General features: G+C 38.5%; 1 protein-coding gene across 1 annotated transcript; it reads left to right on the top strand.

Annotated features, from left to right (window-relative positions):
• Positions 1 to 19,934, top strand: LOC123498506 (WASH complex subunit 4-like). The gene is made up of 22 exons (XM_045245670.1): positions 1 to 89; positions 1,549 to 1,688; positions 3,332 to 3,497; positions 3,687 to 3,880; positions 5,909 to 6,133; positions 6,788 to 6,889; positions 7,070 to 7,213; positions 7,299 to 7,484; positions 7,861 to 7,959; positions 8,082 to 8,315; positions 8,779 to 8,934; positions 9,536 to 9,709; positions 9,901 to 10,020; positions 10,269 to 10,437; positions 10,771 to 10,925; positions 11,112 to 11,291; positions 11,750 to 11,860; positions 15,915 to 16,044; positions 16,200 to 16,417; positions 16,655 to 16,835; positions 17,173 to 17,273; positions 18,008 to 19,934. The coding sequence occupies exons 1-22, from the start codon at positions 53 to 55 to the stop codon at positions 18,278 to 18,280; spliced, it is 3,495 nt and encodes a 1,164-aa protein (XP_045101605.1). The 5' UTR covers positions 1 to 52; the 3' UTR covers positions 18,281 to 19,934.
• Positions 19,935 to 21,732: the final 1,798 nt, after the last annotated feature.

Genomic DNA, 21,732 nt, shown 5'->3' on the forward strand with positions numbered 1-21,732 from the left:
ATCCAGGGGGCGGGGCGGGTTGCAGTGTAAACAGAGGCAGAGACACGGCGAGATGACAGTCGACATAGATTATGACGAAAATAGCCACAGTAAGTGAAGATTTTCCTTAAAAGTAGAGTGATAATGTGTATTAGGCCCATTTAAAGTCGTATGATGGCGGCCACGCATTTATTAGTGGTTTGTGGAGCGCGCAGTAGGAAACATCCTCTCTGCTTTCAGGTGGGCGGTTCTTGACAGATGTGTTTATGATTTATTTTAGTTTTATTTTGGTTAATGGTTCACTATAACTTCTCCTTATTTATTTATTTTTTGCTATTTTTCATTCCAGGCCTGCACAAAACCGTCTGTATACATATAATATGATAATATAAAGTGGCGAAAAAAAGATGCCACCAACCCCTTACTCCCAACAAGCTTGGGGACCTGTGTTTTCGGATGAATTAAGACGAAAAGGAGTATTTTTCTCGGAGTATATTATTAGAATCAGGTAATACATGGCAGATTATGTAAAAGGATGGTAACAAAGGTTAGGTCAGGTTAGAATATTTAAAGCATGATAGTGATCTATTTTCAGACGTGGCGTGAAATTTTTCATGTATTATTAATGTTATGATTGCAGAATGTGCTTTATGAGTGTATTTTAAAAGATTGTGGTCACATATTTGCTGTGTGATTCTGATGGTTTACTCGCTGGAAAATACTTGTTTTTCTCTTATTCCACCTGAAAACCCTGCATTCCCCCTGGTCCTGCTTGTTAGGGATAGATACACAAGCCTGGCTCAGGAAAAATCCTGAGCCACTTGTAGCATCAAGAGGGTTGGTGACATTTTTCTACCACGTTATACTATCATGTTATATGTATACAATGGTTTTTGTGAAGGTCTGGAAGGAATAGTTGAAAAATAAGGCACCGAAGCTATACCTTGTTTTTTTTTTTTTCAGAAATGACTCTTGCCAACCTACACAACTCCCTAGCCTTAGTAACTTAAAAGTACAAAATTGTAATACAAATAAATAAAGATAAATTTAATGACTCAACTTCTATTTTTTACTCATTATTTTTTTGTAATGAAAGCTCCACTACACCATGTCTATAAGAAGTACATTATCAAATACTAACCAGATGACTTTGTCTGCTCTTCCTCTTTCCTTGATTTTATAATTCACACTAATTGATAACATAACAATGAATGACTTCCAAACTGAATTCAGATAAATATTACATCCTCATAACAAGGCCTTCAGAATTACATGAACTAAGCAGAAGAGACTGGGCAGAGTGGCAGCATGATGTCAGATACAAAGCTTTGAAAACAAAAGATTAATCAATAGTGGATGCTGGCAATGGTTGGTTAAAGTATTGGCATTATATATTTGTATGCACTGAACTCAAGCTTCACCCACAAATGCATCACAGCTATCATTTGTAGGAGAACCTGTGAAGCTGGAACAAAATCCTAAGTATAGGGTATGCAACATTTCTGTCTTATTTAGCAATGGAAATAATAATAATGATAATTTTAGTGATATTGTACAATGCCCCATCAGAAACTGTGGCTGAGCAGGAGCTGCGACGGTACAATAGAATTGTGGAACAGCATGGAGAGCAGCTGGAGGAGATCATTGAGGCTCTGGGTCCTTATCCTGCCCCACCATGGGACCCAAAGCTTGATCCTATTATGCTTAAGGTTGGTAATCTGTGATGTGTCTGGGCTGCTGCCAGACACAAGTAAGCCTCCCTAAGAAGCTGCCAAGTATGTGTGTTTATAATTGCTCTCCATTCATTGCTGTCATGCACAATTACTTCCTTGTCTAGTAATGATAGAACTGATGATGAAAATTAAATATGAATTCATATTCTTGTAGATCATTTATTTATGTTTGTAACATGAAGGAGCCTCAGATATTTAGTTACAGTAGTGATACATAAATTAATATAGAGTACTGGAAGGCCTGTGTGCGAGGCGGGTCTATGCGTTATGTCCCGTGTTAAGTCCCATAATACATAAATAGAGGGTGAAAATGACTAGGCAAAGTTAAAATTTTTTCCACCAGCACCTTTCCACTGTTGTGTGTGCACCAGAGAGAACTAGGCAGCGTGTTTTCCACCATAAGTGAGGTATGTTTTGGTCCGCTAACTGTTTCGATAGTACACATGAATGTCAGTGTTAGTCACTGTGCCACCTATTTTCATACAAAACTAACCTAACTTGTCAATGAATTCATCATTGTTATGCCTGGCTGTCAAATGGTTGAGGATAAACATGTCTAGTCTCATTAAATAAGGAATTGTGTGGGTAATGCGTAAGCCCTCCAAAAAGAGCCCTTGGAGGGTAGCGTGCCAACCAGGGTAGGGCATTACTAGGCTATAGTAAAACTAAATTGTATTGGCCCAGAGGGTGAGGCCAATAATCTGTGCCACATTATCATATCTTTCATTAATTCAAGGAAAATGGAATAACAGTTTTCTATTCAATTTAATGCATGAATTTGCTAAGAATATAAAAATGGTGGGGGGGACACAAGAGATGGGCGATTATGTTGTAAATAAATAAAACTAAATAAAAGTGCAAATGAGACTGATAATTTACATAACATTTACTGTTATGTTAACTTGAAATACCCAGTCTAACATAGTGAGTGGTGAGAAGAAACATAAGATGAGACAGCATTTTATTTGAGTTATTGCCTTAAGCTTCACTTATTTATTGAACATCATTGGATGCAGAGACTATTTTTGGCTGTACAACACAATAAGACAGTAGTAGTTTACTTCCGTTGTGGTGACCAGAAAGATTTGCACGTGCCTGCCTGCCTGGTGACCTGACTCACCCCTTCCCCCAGGGAAAATATTCAAAGCTAGTTTGCAATCTTTTTCTTGTTTTTTTCTTTTCTTTCTTTTACTTTTACTCCTTGACAGGCAAGAGGAATTACTAAGTACTTAAATGAGAACAATTTTGATAGCTTGTGTGTAAAAGTAAAGAACTTAAGACACCTAGTGCCATAACCTGACATAAGCTATTGCAAAAACCCGCCAATAGGCACACTGGGCCGTCATAACCTTCCCTCACTTACAGTACTCCATGTTGAGAAATTATAACGATAGAGGGCAGCATGATATCTGCTATCATAGCAGATACAATTTTACACAACAGGTAAAACTTTCGTGGTCATATTCCAGTCTGGAGGTTTCATAGGTCATATTGTCTGCTTAAGATATCGCAGACTACCTCTTCTACTCTACATCTTGAATTAATAAGAAAAAATCAGTCATAGATCAGCTAGCATTTTCCCATCAGTATTTGTTTCCTTACATTTTCTTCCCTTCAAGATGGCACCTTTTGAAAACCTGTCGCTGGTGAGGCTGGTGCAATCTGGCAACAAGATGGTCAACAAGGTGGTGTTGACCTTCAGTGCTCTGTGTCTTGAGGCATCACAGCTTGTGGAAGAGGCTCAGAGCAAGCTTTATCCTCCACTTATGTTGTATGGCAATAGAGGTACAACAAGATCATCTGTTCTCTGTAATTAATTATCATCTCAGTGTAAATATTTTCTAATCTCTTCTTCCCCTGTAGTGCTTAGCAGAGGGAAGGCCCTATCCAAACTCTGCTTTCTTGTGTGTTATGGCTCTGTATATAGGTGATTGTAGTGACTTGTCAACTCTTGAATGTTATATCTTATTACAGTTGCTGCAGAAGGTGAGAAGACTGGAGAATCCCAGATGTCTTTGTCCCGGGTTCTGTCCACACTGCACCATGCTGCCTGTTATGTGCAGCGTGTGCAGAAAGTCATACGTAACATCATGCATCAATTGACATCCCTGTACCGGACAGACAAAAAATCAAGCGGGACAATAGATGTCTCAGATGTTCATTTCCAGGTTAGTGAAGGTGTTTTTAATTTCTCTAATCATCAATCTACCTCCATTTGATCTCTGTTTTGAAGAATCTCCCAAAGAAAATGGTCAGGTATAATAAGGATCTACAAAGCAGCTGTGTTAAAAGAAGACTTGCCTTCATCCTTTCTTTGTCTAACTCACTAATCAAAGAATTAAGCAGAATCTTCATTCATCCTTATCAGTGGTATATTTTATACTACAGGCAACCCCCGCTTAACGAAGGGGTTACTTCCTAAAAAAAACCTTCGTTAAGTGAAACTTCGTTAAGCGAACTGATTATAACAAGTTTAACCCCTGACTTGAACTTCCACTGAGAGTAAACGTAGTGAGAGTGCATCATAGTACAGCGAAAGGTTTAATGAAAATAAAAGTTATGAAGTTAAACATTTAGGCAGTTTAATTTAAGTCATTATAATGTACACTAATGTATGTATGTACGTAACTTTATAATGTTGATGATCTTAAATTCATGAAGGGAGGGAGAGTGAAATGGGAAAGACACTAACCAGCAACCTGTGGAATGTAAACAAAGGGCACATCATTGTATCACATACAAAACTTATGTACCACATTTCCACAAGGCTTTTCATTTTATCCATTGTAGAGTCACGAGTTCAGGTGGTTCTTTTAGCTTGCAAGGAAGATATGGTCTCACCAGCTTTCTTAATAGAATCTGCTGACTTGAAAATAGTAGAGACAGTAGATGGAGTCAAGATGGTGGCAAGCAATGCTATTAGTTTTCTCGCCTCTCGTGTCTGTGAATAATATCCAGCTTCACTTCGAGAGTAAGAGACTGTATGATGAGTCCAGTGAAACTAGGCAGGTTGCTGTAACTTTATTCACGTTTCAACCTGAAACCAACATCAATGACAATACACAACATCCTGTACGAGCTAACGCCACAAATACCTAACCCACATTATTCAATAAACACTTGACACATTGTTGATCATTAATTGTTAGCGCCATTAATTATATGCATCATGAAACATAGTAAATTATCACAAACTAGTGTAAAACCCAATCACTTACACAGTACCTCCAACCACTGCAGACCCATCATAGTGCATAGTAAGTACATCATACGCATCAGTAACACCACATCCATATAGTGTCCTTTCACTTCAAAGAACTGTAACTGTCATATGGAATATTAATATAAACCCTGAATAGAATGGTATACTAAATACAAAACATCCAACGACGTATGAATAACTCGAGCACCTCTATCCAAGCTGTATTTACACATTAATCGCTACATGAAATTCACATATCCTAATACAAGACGTAACATACCCATACCGGTAATATTATCCCAACCATTGCACAAATATTCCCATACAGGGGGAATAGGGACACTTAGCACACCAGCCCGAAGCTTACTCTTCCTCCATGACGACCTGCCAATGACAGCTGCCACGTCAAAGCGCCCGTTCCACCTCACCTCTTACTATCATTATTACAGCAAATAAAGTTAAACAAATCCAAACTAAAATATAAAATTATACAGGTAACTATTCCATACATTTAGAATTAAATTAACCAAAGAAAACTAATCAAATCGGGTAGACTAACCCAAATTTAAATATCCTCTCTGACGATACAGAGACTTCCTGGTCTTCTTAGCAACGCTAGGCGACATTGCAGGGCGTTTTGGTGGTAAGTTGAGCGGAGGAAGACGAGCTGGTGCTAACGCTGTTATTGTTTTGAACAGGGGGAGTGAGTGGTGCGCGTGTTGTCCATGAGAGGCGCTGGTGTATTCAAAAGCCTGTCGGCTTGCATGATATGGTGGGGCTTTCAAATTTGGAAAAAATTACCTGGATAAAACTTCTTTAAAGTGAGTTTGGTGTTTGTTAAACGAGCAGATAGTAGTAAAATGAAACCTTCGTTGTAGTGAAATTTCGTTGTGTGAACCTTTGCTAAGCGGGGTTGCCTGTATTTACTTCCTCACCCACCTATTAGTGATACATATCACACAAGCAGACAAGTAACTAAGTGTTTTCTGGTCAGGTGATGTATGAGCACCTTGGCTCATTGCTGGGCACACTGATCACCATGGATGAGATAGTGCTGAACAACTCTGTGCTGCACGAACACTGGGGGGCATACCGGCGGCTGGTGCGCTCTGCTGCCTCAGACCAGCACAGATTTGGCCAAGATAAGGCATCTTTGCAACCACTGGAGAAGCTCCTTGCAGATGTGGAAACAGCAGTCATGCAGGGCACCATGTTTATGGTGAGTGAATGAGAGAGATAGTCAAGTTTTAGATTACTTTCAGTCAATGAATATCATTAAATTCAATTAATAGTAGACTTTATTCTATCATAATACATTGAACCCTTCTTATATGCAGGGATTAGGTACTTTACTGTTGCTTTATGTTTAACCAGGATATGGGCAATGTGGTGGACTTGAAGTACAAATGCTGAATAATTACTTCACTCCATGAAATTTAATATTTGTAATTTACAGATTTTTCTTTTATGTATACAGTGTTTTCCTGCTCTTTGTGGGAGCTATCTTCCAAAGCCTTCTGTAAATAGCAAAAATCTGTGAATATTGGAAGCCACCCTTATGAAGCTCATTAAACTATGTTAATAGTTTGAACCAGAAAATATATGTCTCACATTTATTAAATACATTTAAAATTAACTTCAACACAATAAAGAAACAATGATTATACATAAAGTGCTTAATATATAAATTTCTAAAGATACAGTACACTGTAAAATGGAAGGGGATCAAACTACTTTTTCGTATGCACATATGAAAGAACTTACTTAATTCAGAGACCATGATAAATTTCTGGAATCAGTCATGAAAAATTAATATTATTGTCTAGAAACATAAAACATAATGGTGTGTGAGTGATGTATTTTTTGGCTGCAGTCTGTGCTGAGGCAGGTGTATGACTGTGAGGGTCTGGTGGTGACACGGAACGGAGTCTTGCGGGAAGAAATGATGACAGTAGTCCTTGGATGGTGTGGCCAGGTGAGACACTGAGTTATAGGACTGCCTGCTCTACATGTTCAACCACTGATTGTGAAACAAGTACAGTATATGACTTCACCTTCTTTTACTTTTACAGCAAGAGAATTCCAGAGGTGAAACTTAAAATGAAATAAAGGGAATTCACTCTTACTGTATATTTTGTTATTTATTGTGCTTCAGCTGGAACAAAGCAGTGGTGAGGGATGGTGGTGTGACAACCAGCCACAAGTGGTTGGTGTGACTGCATTGGCAGTGTTCCACCAAGTGGTCTTCAACTGCCAAGACAGGAGGCTATCCAGGGTCCTGGGAAATCTCTTCAAAAAGGTACTGATGATAAAAAGAAACTTGAATTAATGTCATTTTGCTTTTTATAGATGAAGCAAGATTACTTACATACTTTTCCTCCCAGTTTCCCTCTATCACTCTTGTGGGCTCGATGGTGTGGCTGCCTGAACGTCACATCCCCTCAGCAGCACCTACCCTGAGCCAGCTGTTTGACCGTAAGACTCAGGATGCTCTGCTGGCCTACCGCACCACTCACTTGGCGCAGAAAACACAGACCATTGCCAAGGAAGCTCAAGCAGTGAATCTGCAGGTATTTTCCTTCTTCTGTGTTTTGGATCTTCTTTATAAGTGGAAATTAACTTTACAAGTTAATTTCAGACAGTAAAAGATCTTTAGACTAGTGAAATTTATTGCTCTACTCTACTGTGTTAAAGAAAACTAATCTTTTGTGAAAAAGTTGCCACTGAATTCTCTGTAAAATCATTGTAGAGAATCAGTGTAAATTTGATATGTCTCACCACTCTAATAGGTTTTTGAAATACTGAATGACAGGATTTCATAGTCCCTCTTATTGCCTGAAGTTTCTCAAGCAAGAGTGTCATTATTAACGTCCTTTTCTATTTATGAATATATTTAGTGAGTTTCTGGCAAGATAAGTAAAAAAACATTCCCATGTTGTGATGCAGGTGTGTGGGTGGGCTGTTAACCTGGATGCTGCTGCAAGGAAACATTCCAGTCAGATGAACAATCAGGATCTCAACCAAAGGGCTTCTCTCCTCCTGCAGGTACTTAGAAATTTTTTTCCTTATCCTGAAAATAATTTTAATATGAATATATCAATTTGATTTAATCAAGATTATTTTTCATCCTTATGTATAAGCTAATTCAATGCTTCTATATATTCCAGGGGCTCATTATTGCACATACAGTCAAGTATAATATGGAAACAGTTCTCAACCTCCACTCTGTGTTAAGTAGGCCAATGGGCAAGGCATGTGCACTGAGTGTGTGCAGCCTCGTGGAGTCTCTCAAGGCTATTGAGCACACCTACCACCGCCACAGCTCACTTCTGGCTGATTCTCTCCCACATGTGATCCAGTATCTCACTTACCAAGTCCTATCCATTATCTCCACTGTGAAGGTGAGAGACTTTGTGGGTGCATGTCTCATGTATCACTAAATTGTGTCCAGTATCTGTTGATGATCCAAGTAAGGATTTGTAAGAGATAGCAAAATTCTGTGTAAGCATTTCATAGGTAGGGTATATTTAGTCTCATTTTATCTAAATGTGTTTGTCTTCTAAGTATGAGGGATGGATGTCTACAACAGGAAAACTCAGAATGTCTCTTTTATATGTATTCCTTGTCTTCCTTCAATATTTTTTAAATGTATTGTGCTGGCTTACATGCATCTATGCATCTCTTTAATCTTATGACACTTTCTTGATATCCATTTTTTTTCTTTTATTTATTTTTTACTTGTATTTTATCATTTTATACATATATATATATATATATATATATATATATATATATATATATATATATATATATATATATATATTTTTTTTTTTTTTTTTTTTCTTCTTCTTCTTTTTCCCACAGAATCGAGTCTCCAATTCCCGCCTAGATGCCCAGCGTCTGGACATTTTGATGGCTCTCAATCTGGTGGAGCACATGCTGTCTGGCTCAGGCACCAGAGAGCGCCGCTTGGTGACACGTGTGGCACTGTCATTGGCCAACCAAGCCAAGGCATTGCGGGTGAGTCTTGTGTGTGCCAGGACAAAATAGTTTACTTAGAATTCCCTATTCATAATACATGTATAGGAGAGTCAAGGGGATAGTAAAAATTTATTTCTTATGCCTTAGTTGTGAGATCTGGAGGTCTTCAAAATCTAGAGTTTTGTGAGATTATTTTTTATTTATTAAAATTTTTGTATAATTGCTTTACAAATGCAGCTCAACAATTATGAAAATATTATTATAGCATGTTATCAAAATAATATTACTTGTGTTATAACCTGTTTTCTTCTCAATTTTTAATTCTAACTTTTAAATTTTTTAAAGTTTTATTTTCTCTTAACTTGTGTACTAGAATGGTTTTCTGTTTTTTTAATTTTTTTTTTTTATATACCATGTGGGCTTTTCAGGGGAATTTATGGGCTAAAGGGGATACTTTTTAGGGTACCTCCTATCTTAAAGCCCACCGGCTAGGAAACCGTTGCCCCGAGTGAGGAAGCCCAACGTAGTTTCTCAGTATTATTTCTTCCATGTTACTGTTTTACAGGGTAACTTTTTAGCTTTTTTGCATGAGATAGACAATTGGATAGACAGACAAATGGAAATGTTTATATCCTGTCAGGATGAAGACATCTCTTCACTGCTGGTGGGTCTGCGGCGCCTGGACCTGGCCTGTGAGCTGCAGGCACGTGTGAAGCAGGCCACCAATTGTGCCATCCTATACCACCACACTGTCATCCTGCCCACCTACCTCACCCACTACCTGCAGACCCTTCAACATGTCCACCGTATCCATGTATGTCAGAGGAAATCCTCATGGGCTTTCCTAGCTCCTGATTTTTTCATGGTAGCTACATTCAATTTAATCTTTAGTTCATTTGTATAGGAATTGATTATATCTCCAACAAATGATGTATGGAGACAAGTCCATAAGCAACACCTGGAGAAACATACACACATATACAATGAGGTTGTTTTGCTTTCCAGTTTATGTTGGCTGCCTTGCAAGATTGTGCTGTGCAATTAGAGGGTTGCTGCCACCTTGCCACCCCAGACCAGCTTGTCAATGAGTTTAAAGAGGAGATGTATGGATACATCAAAGAACTTGTATGTATGCTGATCTTGTTTCAGAGTAATTTTCAAAATCATAGATAGTGTGGATTGCAATAGCCGGTATATTTCTGGTAAACTTTAGAGCTCCCTGCCTGCTTCTGTATTTTTTCCGTTTTTTATTATTTTTAAGTTATTATCTGACAGCTGTACAAGAACTGGTAATAAGTGGACCTTTTTTGTTCATATTTTTTGTTGCTCAAGGGCAGTAGCTCTCTTACATTAAAAAAAAAAATCTTTCTCAGGTGTTAGACAAGGTGTGTCAGGAAGTGGAGACAGAGTTGCGGCTCAGTACACATAGTCATCTCCAACTGGATAGCCGTAATCCCTTCCAGACATCTATCAGAGATCTGTCACCACTGCTGGCCCTGGAACCCTTCTGCCTCCTGTCGTCAACTCTCATATCAGTTAAAGGTACCTGTTTCTCTTCACCTCTTTTGTCATAGCTCTCTGCAACCTATGTAGTAATCATATCCCCAGTCTGTGTTCTCTTAGTTACCTTTGATTACCCAGCAACAACTTTCCTTTCCCCAAAAGACTAGGTTATTAGTATATTGTCTGCCTCCATATCCAGTCAAAGTGTGTGTTTGTTACAACTGTTTTTGAATGCTGTTATTGATAATAGTCACACATTTCATCATTGTACTACTGTTTATTTTTTCTATGTTAATTAAGTTCATATATTTTGGTGCTAAAATTATTTAGTTATCATTATCATGGTGCTCATCATCCTTGTCCTGTGACTAGATTACGTGGAGCAGTACCTGGAGAGTACCTTCTATGCACTGACTGTTGTGGCACCACATGACTGGAGGACATATGAGGAGATGCGCAATCTTGCAGCATCTAAGTATAATTTGTTTACAGTGCCTTCATTCCTGCCCTCTCACACCCTTGACCAGGTGCTCTATCCAATGAGTTCAAGTCCATTATTTATATACATTTTACAATAAGTACTGGAAAATAAGCTGCAGGAAATAGTTTAATTGAAAATTAAACTCCAGCACATTTTTTGGTTCAGGTTCACAAAGCTTTATTTTATGTGTTTGGTTTTACTAAAGAGTAAATTCCTGTGTATTTCATGATAGGGTGTGGATGTGTTGGAGATCATGCGCAACATCCATGTGTTTGTATGCCACTACCTGTACAACCTCAACCAGCAATTCTTCATAGAGGCAGCCAGCAACAACAAACATCTCAACACAGTGACCATCAAGCACATTGCCAACTCCATCCGCACACATGGGGCTGGAATCATCAACACAACAGTATGGTTCATGACAAGATGTGTGTTTATCTAGTTGTTTACCAGTTCAAATCAGATGTAGACTTTGTTTGTTAGGGTATAGGTGGGGTGAACCACTTCAGTAGTTGAATCTTGAAATAGAGATTTCCAATTATACTTAGTTACTGATCTTTACACTTTGATTGGCCACAGACTAAAAGATATGATTTTTTTTTCTTTTTCAGAGAATGCTTATTGGTGTAGTTTTAAGTGTGTGTGTGTGTGTGTGTTGCCTCAGTTATCCCCTTCATGCAACATGTCAGCCTTGTATGATAGAAATCACGTGTCAAAGATCATCAATCATAATAAAAAGTGGATCTACAGCTGACTCATACCACTTTTTAAGATAAAAGAAAGTGCAGTATTTAAGTAGCATGACAAAGAGCACCCTTGTATTTTCCCTCCCCAAGAGTACCTAATACAGGTTTGTTCTCTCAACAGGTTAACTTCACCTATCAGTTTTTGCGGCGCAAGTTCCACGTCTTCTCTCAGTTCCTGTACGATGAGCAGATAAAGTCTCGCCTCTTGAAAGACCGTCAGCTTTGGAGGGAGGTGATGATTCCTCACTGATTCCTCACTCGCCCTGCTGTCTTGTATCTAATCTTAACCATCGGTCCAGTGATGTAGACTGCGTGCGCACTTACAATCCAGCTTCTATTGCAGTAGATCTCTCTCCAATTGATTTTTTCTCCATTCTATCAATTCTGATGAAAAGAACTAATTAGAAAGCCGTCATTTGCTTAAATCAGAATAACCATGGATAGTTAATTTGTTACTGTTTATGCTTGTATCTAATCCAGGGTAACAATTTAAATCTGCTTTTCATAGGATATCTTCTTTTTTGATAAATAATGCCTGTGCCTAGTTGTATTGCACAGGGTTTGAGCAGAGCTCATAGTGTCCTGTCTCCATATCTCCACTTATCTAATTTTTCTTTGAAGTTATGCACATTATGTGCTGTAACAACCTCATTACTTACTGCATTCCACATTTCCACTGTCCTATGTGGAAAACTGTATTTTCCAATATCCTTCACACACTGCCTCTTCCTAATCTTCTTTGCATGTCCTCTTGTCATTCAGGCTTCTTCTGTCACTAGCACCAGGTCTTCCTTCAGCCTTTCTTCATATGTTAGGTTCTTTAGTTCTGGCACCATCTTTGTAGCTATCTTCTGGATCCGTTCTAATCTTCTTATATCCTTTTACAAGTTCGAGGACCACACCACCATTCCATATTCCAACTTTAGACGTATCATGCTTGTAATAATATTTTTCATCATATCTTTGTCCAAGTACTGAAATGCCATTCTGATATTAGTCAACATTTCAGACGATGATCCAAATATCCTTCTTATGTGTTTTTCGAAGTTCAGATCATCTTGTATAACCACTCCTAGATCTTTTTCCTCTTTAATCTTCATTATTTGTTCCTCTCCCATCAGATAGTTTCATACTGGTCTTCTCTTATGCTTTCCTAATTCTATTACATGACATTTCTTGGCATTGAATTCTAACTTCCTCTTCTGTGTGTGTGTGTGTGTGTGTGTGTGTGTGTGTGTGTGTGTGTGTGTGTGTGTGTGTGTTTGTGTGTATATATATGTGTATTTACCTATTTGTGTATTACTTTACCTATTTATGTATTACTTTACCTATTTTTGTATTTCTTTGTCACCGGTGTTTTTCCGGTGACAAGGTGTTTTGCACGGTTACTCCTAAGTCTTTCTCCTCACAGGTCTCTTTAATTTTCTCATCACCCAGCCTGTAATCCCTCTTTGGTCTGTATCTACTTCTTCCCATTTTCATAACATGGCTTTTGTCTATATTAAATTCCATCTGCCACTCTTTACTCCACTCATATATTTTATCAAGATCTTCCTGTAACTTGGTACAATCTTCCACATTCTTTGCTCTCCTCATAATTTTAGTATCGTCCACAAACATGTTCATGTAACTGTCAATTCCTACTGGCATATCATTAACATAAATCAAAAACATGATGGGACCAAGCACTGACCCTTGTGGAACTCCACTGGTTACCTTCTTCCACTCGGACTTCCTTCCTCTCACCACTGTTCTCATTTCTCTTTCCACTAAGTAATTTTCCATCCATTTTGCTAGTTTATCATTTACTCCTCCAATCTTCTTTAGTTTCCACATCAGTCTATTGTGTGGTACTTTATCAAAGGCCTTTCTCAAGTCCAGGTAGATAGCATCCACCCATCCCTCTCTATGTTGTAGTATGTCAGTCACTCTTGAATAAAAACATAATAAATTGGATATGCACGATCTTCCTTTTCTGAAACCAAACTGTCTTTCACTCAGAATGTTTTCACTTTCTAGATACTCACTCCACTTAGCTTTAATTACTTCTTCACATACCTTGCACAATATACTAGTCAACGATACTGGTCTATAATTTAGCGGTTCCATTCTACTACCATTCTTATATATAGGCACAATGTCAGCTCTTTTCCACTCTTTCGGGACTAATCCTGTTCGTATGGAGGTTTCCACAATATCAAATACGGGTTCAACAATTGATCCTTACATTCATTTAGCAACCTCCCAGATATGCCATCAGGCCCCATTGATTTATTAATATCCAGATTGCTTATAATTTTCCTTACATCTTCCTTAGTAACCATGATGTCCTGCATTTGCTTTATTTCCGTAGGCCTTCCTCCCATAAAATGCTCCTCCTTTGTAAACACTTTGCAAAAGTTGTCATTCAAAATTTCAGCTATATCTCTAGCATCCTCATATACTTCTTCCCCATTTTTTACCTTTTCTATTGCCTCCCTTATATTTAGTTTTCCATTTATGAATTTGTAAAACATTTTAGGGTCACTATCACAGTTTTCCACCACCCTCTGTTCATATTCCTTTTGTGCTGTTCTCCTTACTTCAACATATCTATTCCTTGCTGTTTTGTAAACTTCTCTTGATAATACATCACTGTTGTGTGTGTCTGTGTGTGTGAGTATGTGTGTGTGTGTGTGTGTGTGTGTGTGTGTGTGTGTGTGTGTGTGTGTGTGTGTGTGTGTGTAATTCACCTCAGTCGCCTGCTGGTCACCCAGCCAGTCTTCCCCATTACGGAGCGAGCTCAGAGCTCATAGACCGATCTTCGGGTAGGACTGAGACCACAACACACAACACACACCAGGAAAGTGAGGCCACAACCCCTCGAGTTACATCCCGTACCTATTTCCTGCTAGGTGAACAGGGGCCACACATTAAGAGGCTTGTCCATTTGCCTCACCGCTTACCGGGACTCGAACCCGGGCCTCTTGAATGTGAGTCGAGCGTGCTAACCACTACACTACGCGGTGTGTGTGATTCCCTGTTTGATCTGCTGCAGTCTCTGATGAGACAGCCAGACGTTACCCTACGGAACGAGCTCAGAGCTCATTATTTCTGATCTTCAGATAGGCCTGAGACCAAGCACACACCACACACAGGGACAACAAGGTCACAACTCCTCAATTTACATCCCGTACCTACTCACTGCTAGGTGAACAGGGGCTACACGTGAAAGGAGACATACCCAAATATCTCCACCCGGCCGGGGAATCGAACCCCGGTCCTCTGGCTTGTGAAGCCAGCGCTCTAACCACTGAGCTACCAGGTGTGTGTGTGTGTGTGTGTGTGTGTGTGTGTGTGTGTGTGCGTGCATGTGTGTGTGTGTGTGTGTGTGTGTGTGTTTACCTAGTTGTATTGTACAGGGTTTGAGCGGGGCTCATAGTGTCCTGTCTCATTTCTCCATTTATCCAATTTCTCCTTAAAGTTATGCACATTATGTGCTGTAACAACTTCATCACTCAATGCATTCCACTTTTCCACCGTTCTATGTGGAAAACTGTATTTTCCAACATCCTTCACACACTGCCTCATCCTAATCTTCTGTACATGTCCTCTCATCCTTATAGCTTCTTCTGTCACCAGCACCAGATCTTCCTTGTCTATCTTTTCAATGCCATTTACTATTTTATACAGTTATTAGGTCTCCTCATTCTCTTCTATCTTGTAAAGTTGGTAGTCCCATTTCCTTCAGCCTTTCTTCATATGTTAGATCCTTAGTTTAGTGCGCACATGTGCGCACGCGCACGTGTGTGTGTGTGTGCATTTATTTAGTCATATTTACCTAGTTGCATTGTACAGGGTTTGAGTGGGGCTCATAGTGCCCTGTCTCCAGGTCTCCATTTATCCAGTTTTTTCTTAAAGTTATGCACACATACACACACACACACACACACATTGGATAATGGAATTGTTGCAGCACATAGTGTGCATAACTTTAAAGAAAAATTGGATAAATGGAGATATGGAGACAGGACCTGCTCGAACCCTGTACAATACAACTAGGTAAATACACACACACACACACACACACTCTCTCTCTCTCTCTCTCTCTCTCTCTCTCTCTCTCTCTCTCTCTCTCTCTCTCTCTCTCTCTCTCTCTCTGAGTGGTCATAACCCAAGAATTAGGATAGCACAAAGGAAAGACAAAACATTGAGAGGAGTGTAATTTTTTAAACTATAGTTCAACTTTTACACTCTTTTGGATAAAATGAAGCAACTTATCTCCACATGTACTTTTTTCTGGCCAGGCCAAAGCAAACCAGGAGCACTTCCCCTATGAAAGTGCTGAGAAGTTCAATCGCAGCATCAGGAAATTGGGCGTCACACCTGAGGGACTCTCCTACCTTGATCAGTTTCGAGGACTCATTTCGCACATTGGTGAGGGTGATACTCCCATCATTGTGAATTTACAAAATTAAAATAAGAGGCAGTTGAAAGTTAAAGGGAATATGTGAAGGAAAAGAAAATAATCTTGTCCATTTCTTGTTTTAATTACCAGCTACTTTGTAATAAGTTGAGAAAAAATGTTCTAGGAAATGCCATGGGGTTTGTGCGACTGGTTCGGTCTGGTGGGCTTCACTGCTCCAGCAATGCTGCACGCTTCATCCCGGATCTGCAAGATGTGGCCAGCCTGGAGCAGCTGTGTCGGGATGCCCACACTTCCCCACAGACCCTGACAGCTGCTGAGAACCTGGATGCTGTCATCAACAACCTCACCCGCAATTTTCACCAAGACACTGACTACTTCAAGGTAGACTCCATGCGAGAGATACATATTTTTTTTTACATTTTCACATTGTTTGTAGTAATTATTTATAGATTAGGCATGGTTGTTCTTGTAGCTCTTTTAATACTTTATTGAATAAAAAGTAAATGTGAAAACATCAATGAAGTTCCTTTCAAGTTGAAATTTGCTTTTTTTTTTTGAGCTCACTGAATTTTGGCCAGTGTGATGCCAACTTAGTTACATTGCATTTCTTCCCCTCAGCTGCTGGTAGATGTGTTTGCTCCAGCTCTCCAGGACAAGAAGAACAGTCATCTCAAGAATTTTTATCTCATCATCCCACCAATGACAATTAACTTTGTTGAAAGTTCTCTTACTGCGAAAGACAACATGAATAAAAAGAATAAATCAAGAGCTGCTTTCACAGATGATGGATTTGCTATGGGTGAGTACTGTGTAATGAAACACTAACTAAAAGATAAACAAAGATGGGACTCAAGATTTTATCATCAACTCTGAAAGCATGTAATGATGATGTAATAAATCTTTGTTCTGATCCTTCTTTCTTGAAACTCCTTCAACTGATAAAAGATTGAATTTCCAATACAACTTGTGTGACAGTATCCATTTGTAAAATTATATTTTTTGGAGAGGCTGATCTAGAGGTGAAACGATTTGAACATCAAATTGATTTTTATCTCAAAAGTTTTCTTCCTTCATATTTACTGTGTTTTATGATGAATTTATATTATTGCACATTTAATAGTTCTTCCTCTTTATAGGTGTTGCCTACCTCCTGAAGGTGTTGGACCAGAATGCTGCCTTTGACTCCCTGCATTGGTGGTCAGGTGTGCGGAGGAGGTTCATTAAAGAGAGGGAAAAGGTAAGGTCATAACTTTTTGTTTACACCCATTCTGGGGATAACATACTGATGAGAACTATTTTCATTCAGTATGTAACTCAGTTAAGTTGAGAACAGTAATAACTTCTACAAAGTCACATTTTACAAATAAATCTGGATTTTTTTTACATATATTTCAGTGAATCAACATGACTTTGGTGTCAAGCACCAGAACTTAAGCAGGGTAACATTTCATTTTATAGTTCCTAAATTCAGGGATTCTCAACCTGGAATATGAGTGTCCTCAGGGATATGCAAGAGGAAGTTATGCGGGTACATGACAGGCTTCACAAAATAGTTTGGTTTTGAATAACTGCAAAACCTGTTTGTAGAAGGTGATTACATGCACTAGGCTAGATGTCTCTTCCACTAGAGTCATTTGGGCAGATTAAATGCATCTAGGATAGGTACAGACTAAGTTCTGTAAGTGCAGGACAAAATTCTGTTCCCAAAACAGATCTTTAGTGAACAATGACACCAGTGCTTCTTACTTCCCACTTTCCACAACCTACAGACCCACAGCATCTCCACCCACTGTGTATTTATAAACCACAGCAGCCTATCAGACACTATGCATATTGAAGGAAATAGTGATAAGGGACAGCTTTGTAAATCATGCTCAATATCATTCCTAGACAGTTCTCTTGATTTAAGGCAAGAATTCTGTCATCTATCATTTCATTTACATGTACACTCTCATGTTTGTTACCAAATAGGTTGAGCAACAGCGGCAGTTATGCAGCAGTGGGGATGACAAGCTCCAGCAGACACTTGCACTCACCATGTCTCGTCTGCAGCAGTATCAACAGGAATTTGAGCTGATGTATCTCAGCTTGAGCAGTGCCAGGGTATTCTTTAGGGGTGACTGGGCTTCTTCATCTTCCTCTTCCTCTTCAGGAGATAGCCAAAAGAGTGACACACAGTCCATTGGTAGTGACTGCAGTGGGAAGGAAAAGCCTCTCAACAAGTCCATAGAGAGTAATGCATAAGCAACAAATTGTAGTTTTTAGGTTTTTGTTAACACATAATTTATCTGGATAGGTGATACATACTGACTTGATTTACAGACACTTGACTAACACTTTATTTATTTTTTTTTCAAGTGAAGTTAAAAATAATCAGACTTCATTAAGATTAATTCTGTGCTAACAAAAAAATGTTAGCAAGTTATTGCCATCTGGTGAAACAATCCAGTCAGGAAAGATAGACAGATCATATGATGTGGGAGAATAAGTAAATTGGATGTTTACTAGCTCACAAGATTCTCTACACAAACATATATTCATCATCATTGAGAATACAGGGTGATCACATGAATGCAACTCGGTATTTTCTTAACTCATCTGTGGATAAGAAACTTAATATGTAATGCAGTTCCTATTTTCTTTTGTGTCATGTGTCTGGCAGGAGGTACAAAGTGCTCTCTCTCTCTCTCTCTCTCTCTGGCATTTCATATAGTAATATTTTCTTAGTCCCATGCAAAACAGCTGTAAAGTCCCTCAGGTGTTTCATATTTAGAAGAATGATACCAGTATCTCAAATCAGATAAATGTATTATAAAGCTTGTACAAATAAGGAGAATTTTCTAGTTTTTTAAGAATTTATCATTGCAAACAAAATTCATATCTACAAGTGTAAATTTAGGAAGCTTTTAAGATTTCTAGATTTGTAAATGAAAAAAATAGCATACAAGTAATTTTTATCCATATGACTACCATAGGATTAATCTATTGTAGATACCATTAGACAGTTGTTTAAAGTTTAGGGTGAAATCTTTTTTGTAATTAAGGTATTAAAAATTATCTCAACTTCTTATCAACTACTGTGATGTATTAATTTTATAACTGTAATTTTGTATGATCTGTAAATTGTTTGTATTACTGAATATAATTTGTATTATATTTATGATTAACAAGATGTATATTTTGAATATTGTTATAAGAGTAACAGTAAAGCATTCACTGCAAACAATTATTACACATATAAGTTTACAGGCATGATTGCTTTTTCTGGAAAAATTACAGATTCAAAGCTGCATATTTGCATAGTTTTCACAATATTCAAAACTACAAATGTTCACACTTCCAGTCTGTGGAAGGGATTGCTGAGGTGCCTACTTTGTTGTTTGTACTCGACCTATCCTTGCCTAATGGTGGGGTGATTGTTATTGTTGGTATTTTTATAAGTGATTTGTTGGAATAATGATTATCTTTGCTAATGGCTGGTCTCACATTTGCTTCTATAACTGAACAATGCTTCTGAACAAGAATTCAAAATTATCTTACCAACTAAGTGATGATGGCATATAAAACATTTCTTTACTTGTGCACTGGAAGTAATTAATAAATTTTGTCTGAACTATTGCTTGAGTAAATCAAGAAGTATTAGTATGAATATGTGGTTAAGGATTTAACCAAGACTCCTTCACTTGCCTCTAAAATGCCAAAAAGGGTAAGCAGGACAAAGGTTCTTGTTCATTTACCAAATAATGACAAATGAAAGATCAGCTGTAGCTCAGCCAAACTGGTAGGCTCTTGTAAACTATGTTGACAAGGGCTCTCATATACCGAAACACATTTAGACAGACAAAAATTATTGTGCATATCAAGTATAAAAGAAGATAAATTTGAGTACACAACTTTTCAGTGTTATACCTTTTTTTCTCATCTTTATTCACCTAATCTACTGTACTACTCATTAGTTATTGTGATGAAGCCCTTAATTATTGTACACCTAGCTAACACCCCTTGAGACTAGGGAGGTGAGGATTTATACTGCACATAGTATATATTGAATACCTAGCTCACGTCTCATATTTCTGTGTTGGGCAAAACCAGGACATAAATGCTGCAAGATGTGCATTGCACTGCCTAAATTGTAGACCATTAAGCTCCAAGTTTTTTTTTATTGATATTAATACCACTATTAATAAAATTGCCTGCTCCACTAATAGGTGGAAGCTGAACAGCGCTTCTTATACATACTCTTCAAATATACCTACAGACACTATAGGCCATAGTGTAAAGAAAGAGAAAAAAAAAAAAAGTCAGGAGTAGCAAAACTAATAAAAAAAGGTCCACCAATGTGCCACACTCAGAGGCATTAATTAAAGATTACAGGATAAGTGTCTTGAAACCTTCCTCTTGAAAGAATTTGTCATTGGAAGATGAAAGTACAGAAGCAGGCTGGGAGTTCCAGTTTGCCAGAAAAGGGATGAATAATTAGGAATACTGATTAACTCTTATGTCATAGAGGTGGAGAGAATAGGGATGAGAGAAAGAAGTCTTATGGAGCTAGGTCATAGGAAGGGAGACATGAAGTTTGCAAGATCAAAAGGGCAGGTGACATGAAAATAACAAGAGAAGATATTAAGTAGTGAAACATTGCAGTGAGGGGGCGGCTGGAGTATCTGTTAGAAGAATTAATGACTAAAGACTTTTGATGTCATCCTGTCTAAAAATTTAGAGGGGTATGAGTGGAACCTGCCACACATGTGAAGCATGTTGTATATATGGATGGATAAGGGTCCTGCATGGAGCAGCTGGGGATGTGAGAATAAAGTGGCAGAGATGACTCAAAATGCCTAACTTCATAGTTGTTTTAGCTAGAGATGAGATGTGAAGTTTCCAGTTTAGATTATGTGTAAGTATAGGACAGACTGAGAATGTTCAGTGTAGAAGGGAGAATAGTTGTCAGGAAGATTGTTTTAAGTTGATAGATGGAGGAAATGAGTTTTTGAGGTATTCAATCAATCAATCAATCATGGGAGGCATACGCCTGGTGGCGTGTCACTTCGCCTACTCTATGATGTCACTAGACAGTCATGCCTCGTGAGTCTCCATGCAGGGTCCTTTTCCATACCAAGTAACTCCCAGAAGAGGCATTGATTTGCCTCAGCAATCAGTTTTGTGGACATCCCCTTGGCCTCCTCCATGCTAAGTTATCCCTTTCAGAGACAACCTGATATGCAGGATTGGCTTACTGGTAGTATGCCACATACCCATATAGTCACAGTTGGCATTGATGGACTGTGCTGGTAATCGGCCTCAAATCAGTCTCTCGGAGCAATTGCTGATTTGACACAGTCATACCAGCGGTACCTCATAATCTTGCGAAGGCATCTGGTACCAAAGACATCAATTCGCCTCTTCAGATCAGTGATCAGTGTCCGTATCTCACAATCATAGAGTAAGACAGCGATCACCAGCGACTCGAAGATCTGGATCTTTGTCCATCTGCACAGGTACCAACACCACCAAATACTTGTGTTGAGTGAGTCCATAGTGCTGTGGGCCAGGCCAATCCATCGCATAACTTCCTGGCTCGATCCACCGTTGTTACGCATTACACTACCAAGTTATGTGAAATTTTTTGTGATCTCAATGTCCTCACCACACACATGGACGGACTGTAATGTTTCATCCAATAAGCCTCCAAACAC

This window comes from Portunus trituberculatus, chromosome 48 (genome assembly GCF_017591435.1).
Source record: "Portunus trituberculatus isolate SZX2019 chromosome 48, ASM1759143v1, whole genome shotgun sequence".
In the NCBI taxonomy this organism is placed as follows: domain Eukaryota; kingdom Metazoa; phylum Arthropoda; class Malacostraca; order Decapoda; family Portunidae; genus Portunus; species Portunus trituberculatus.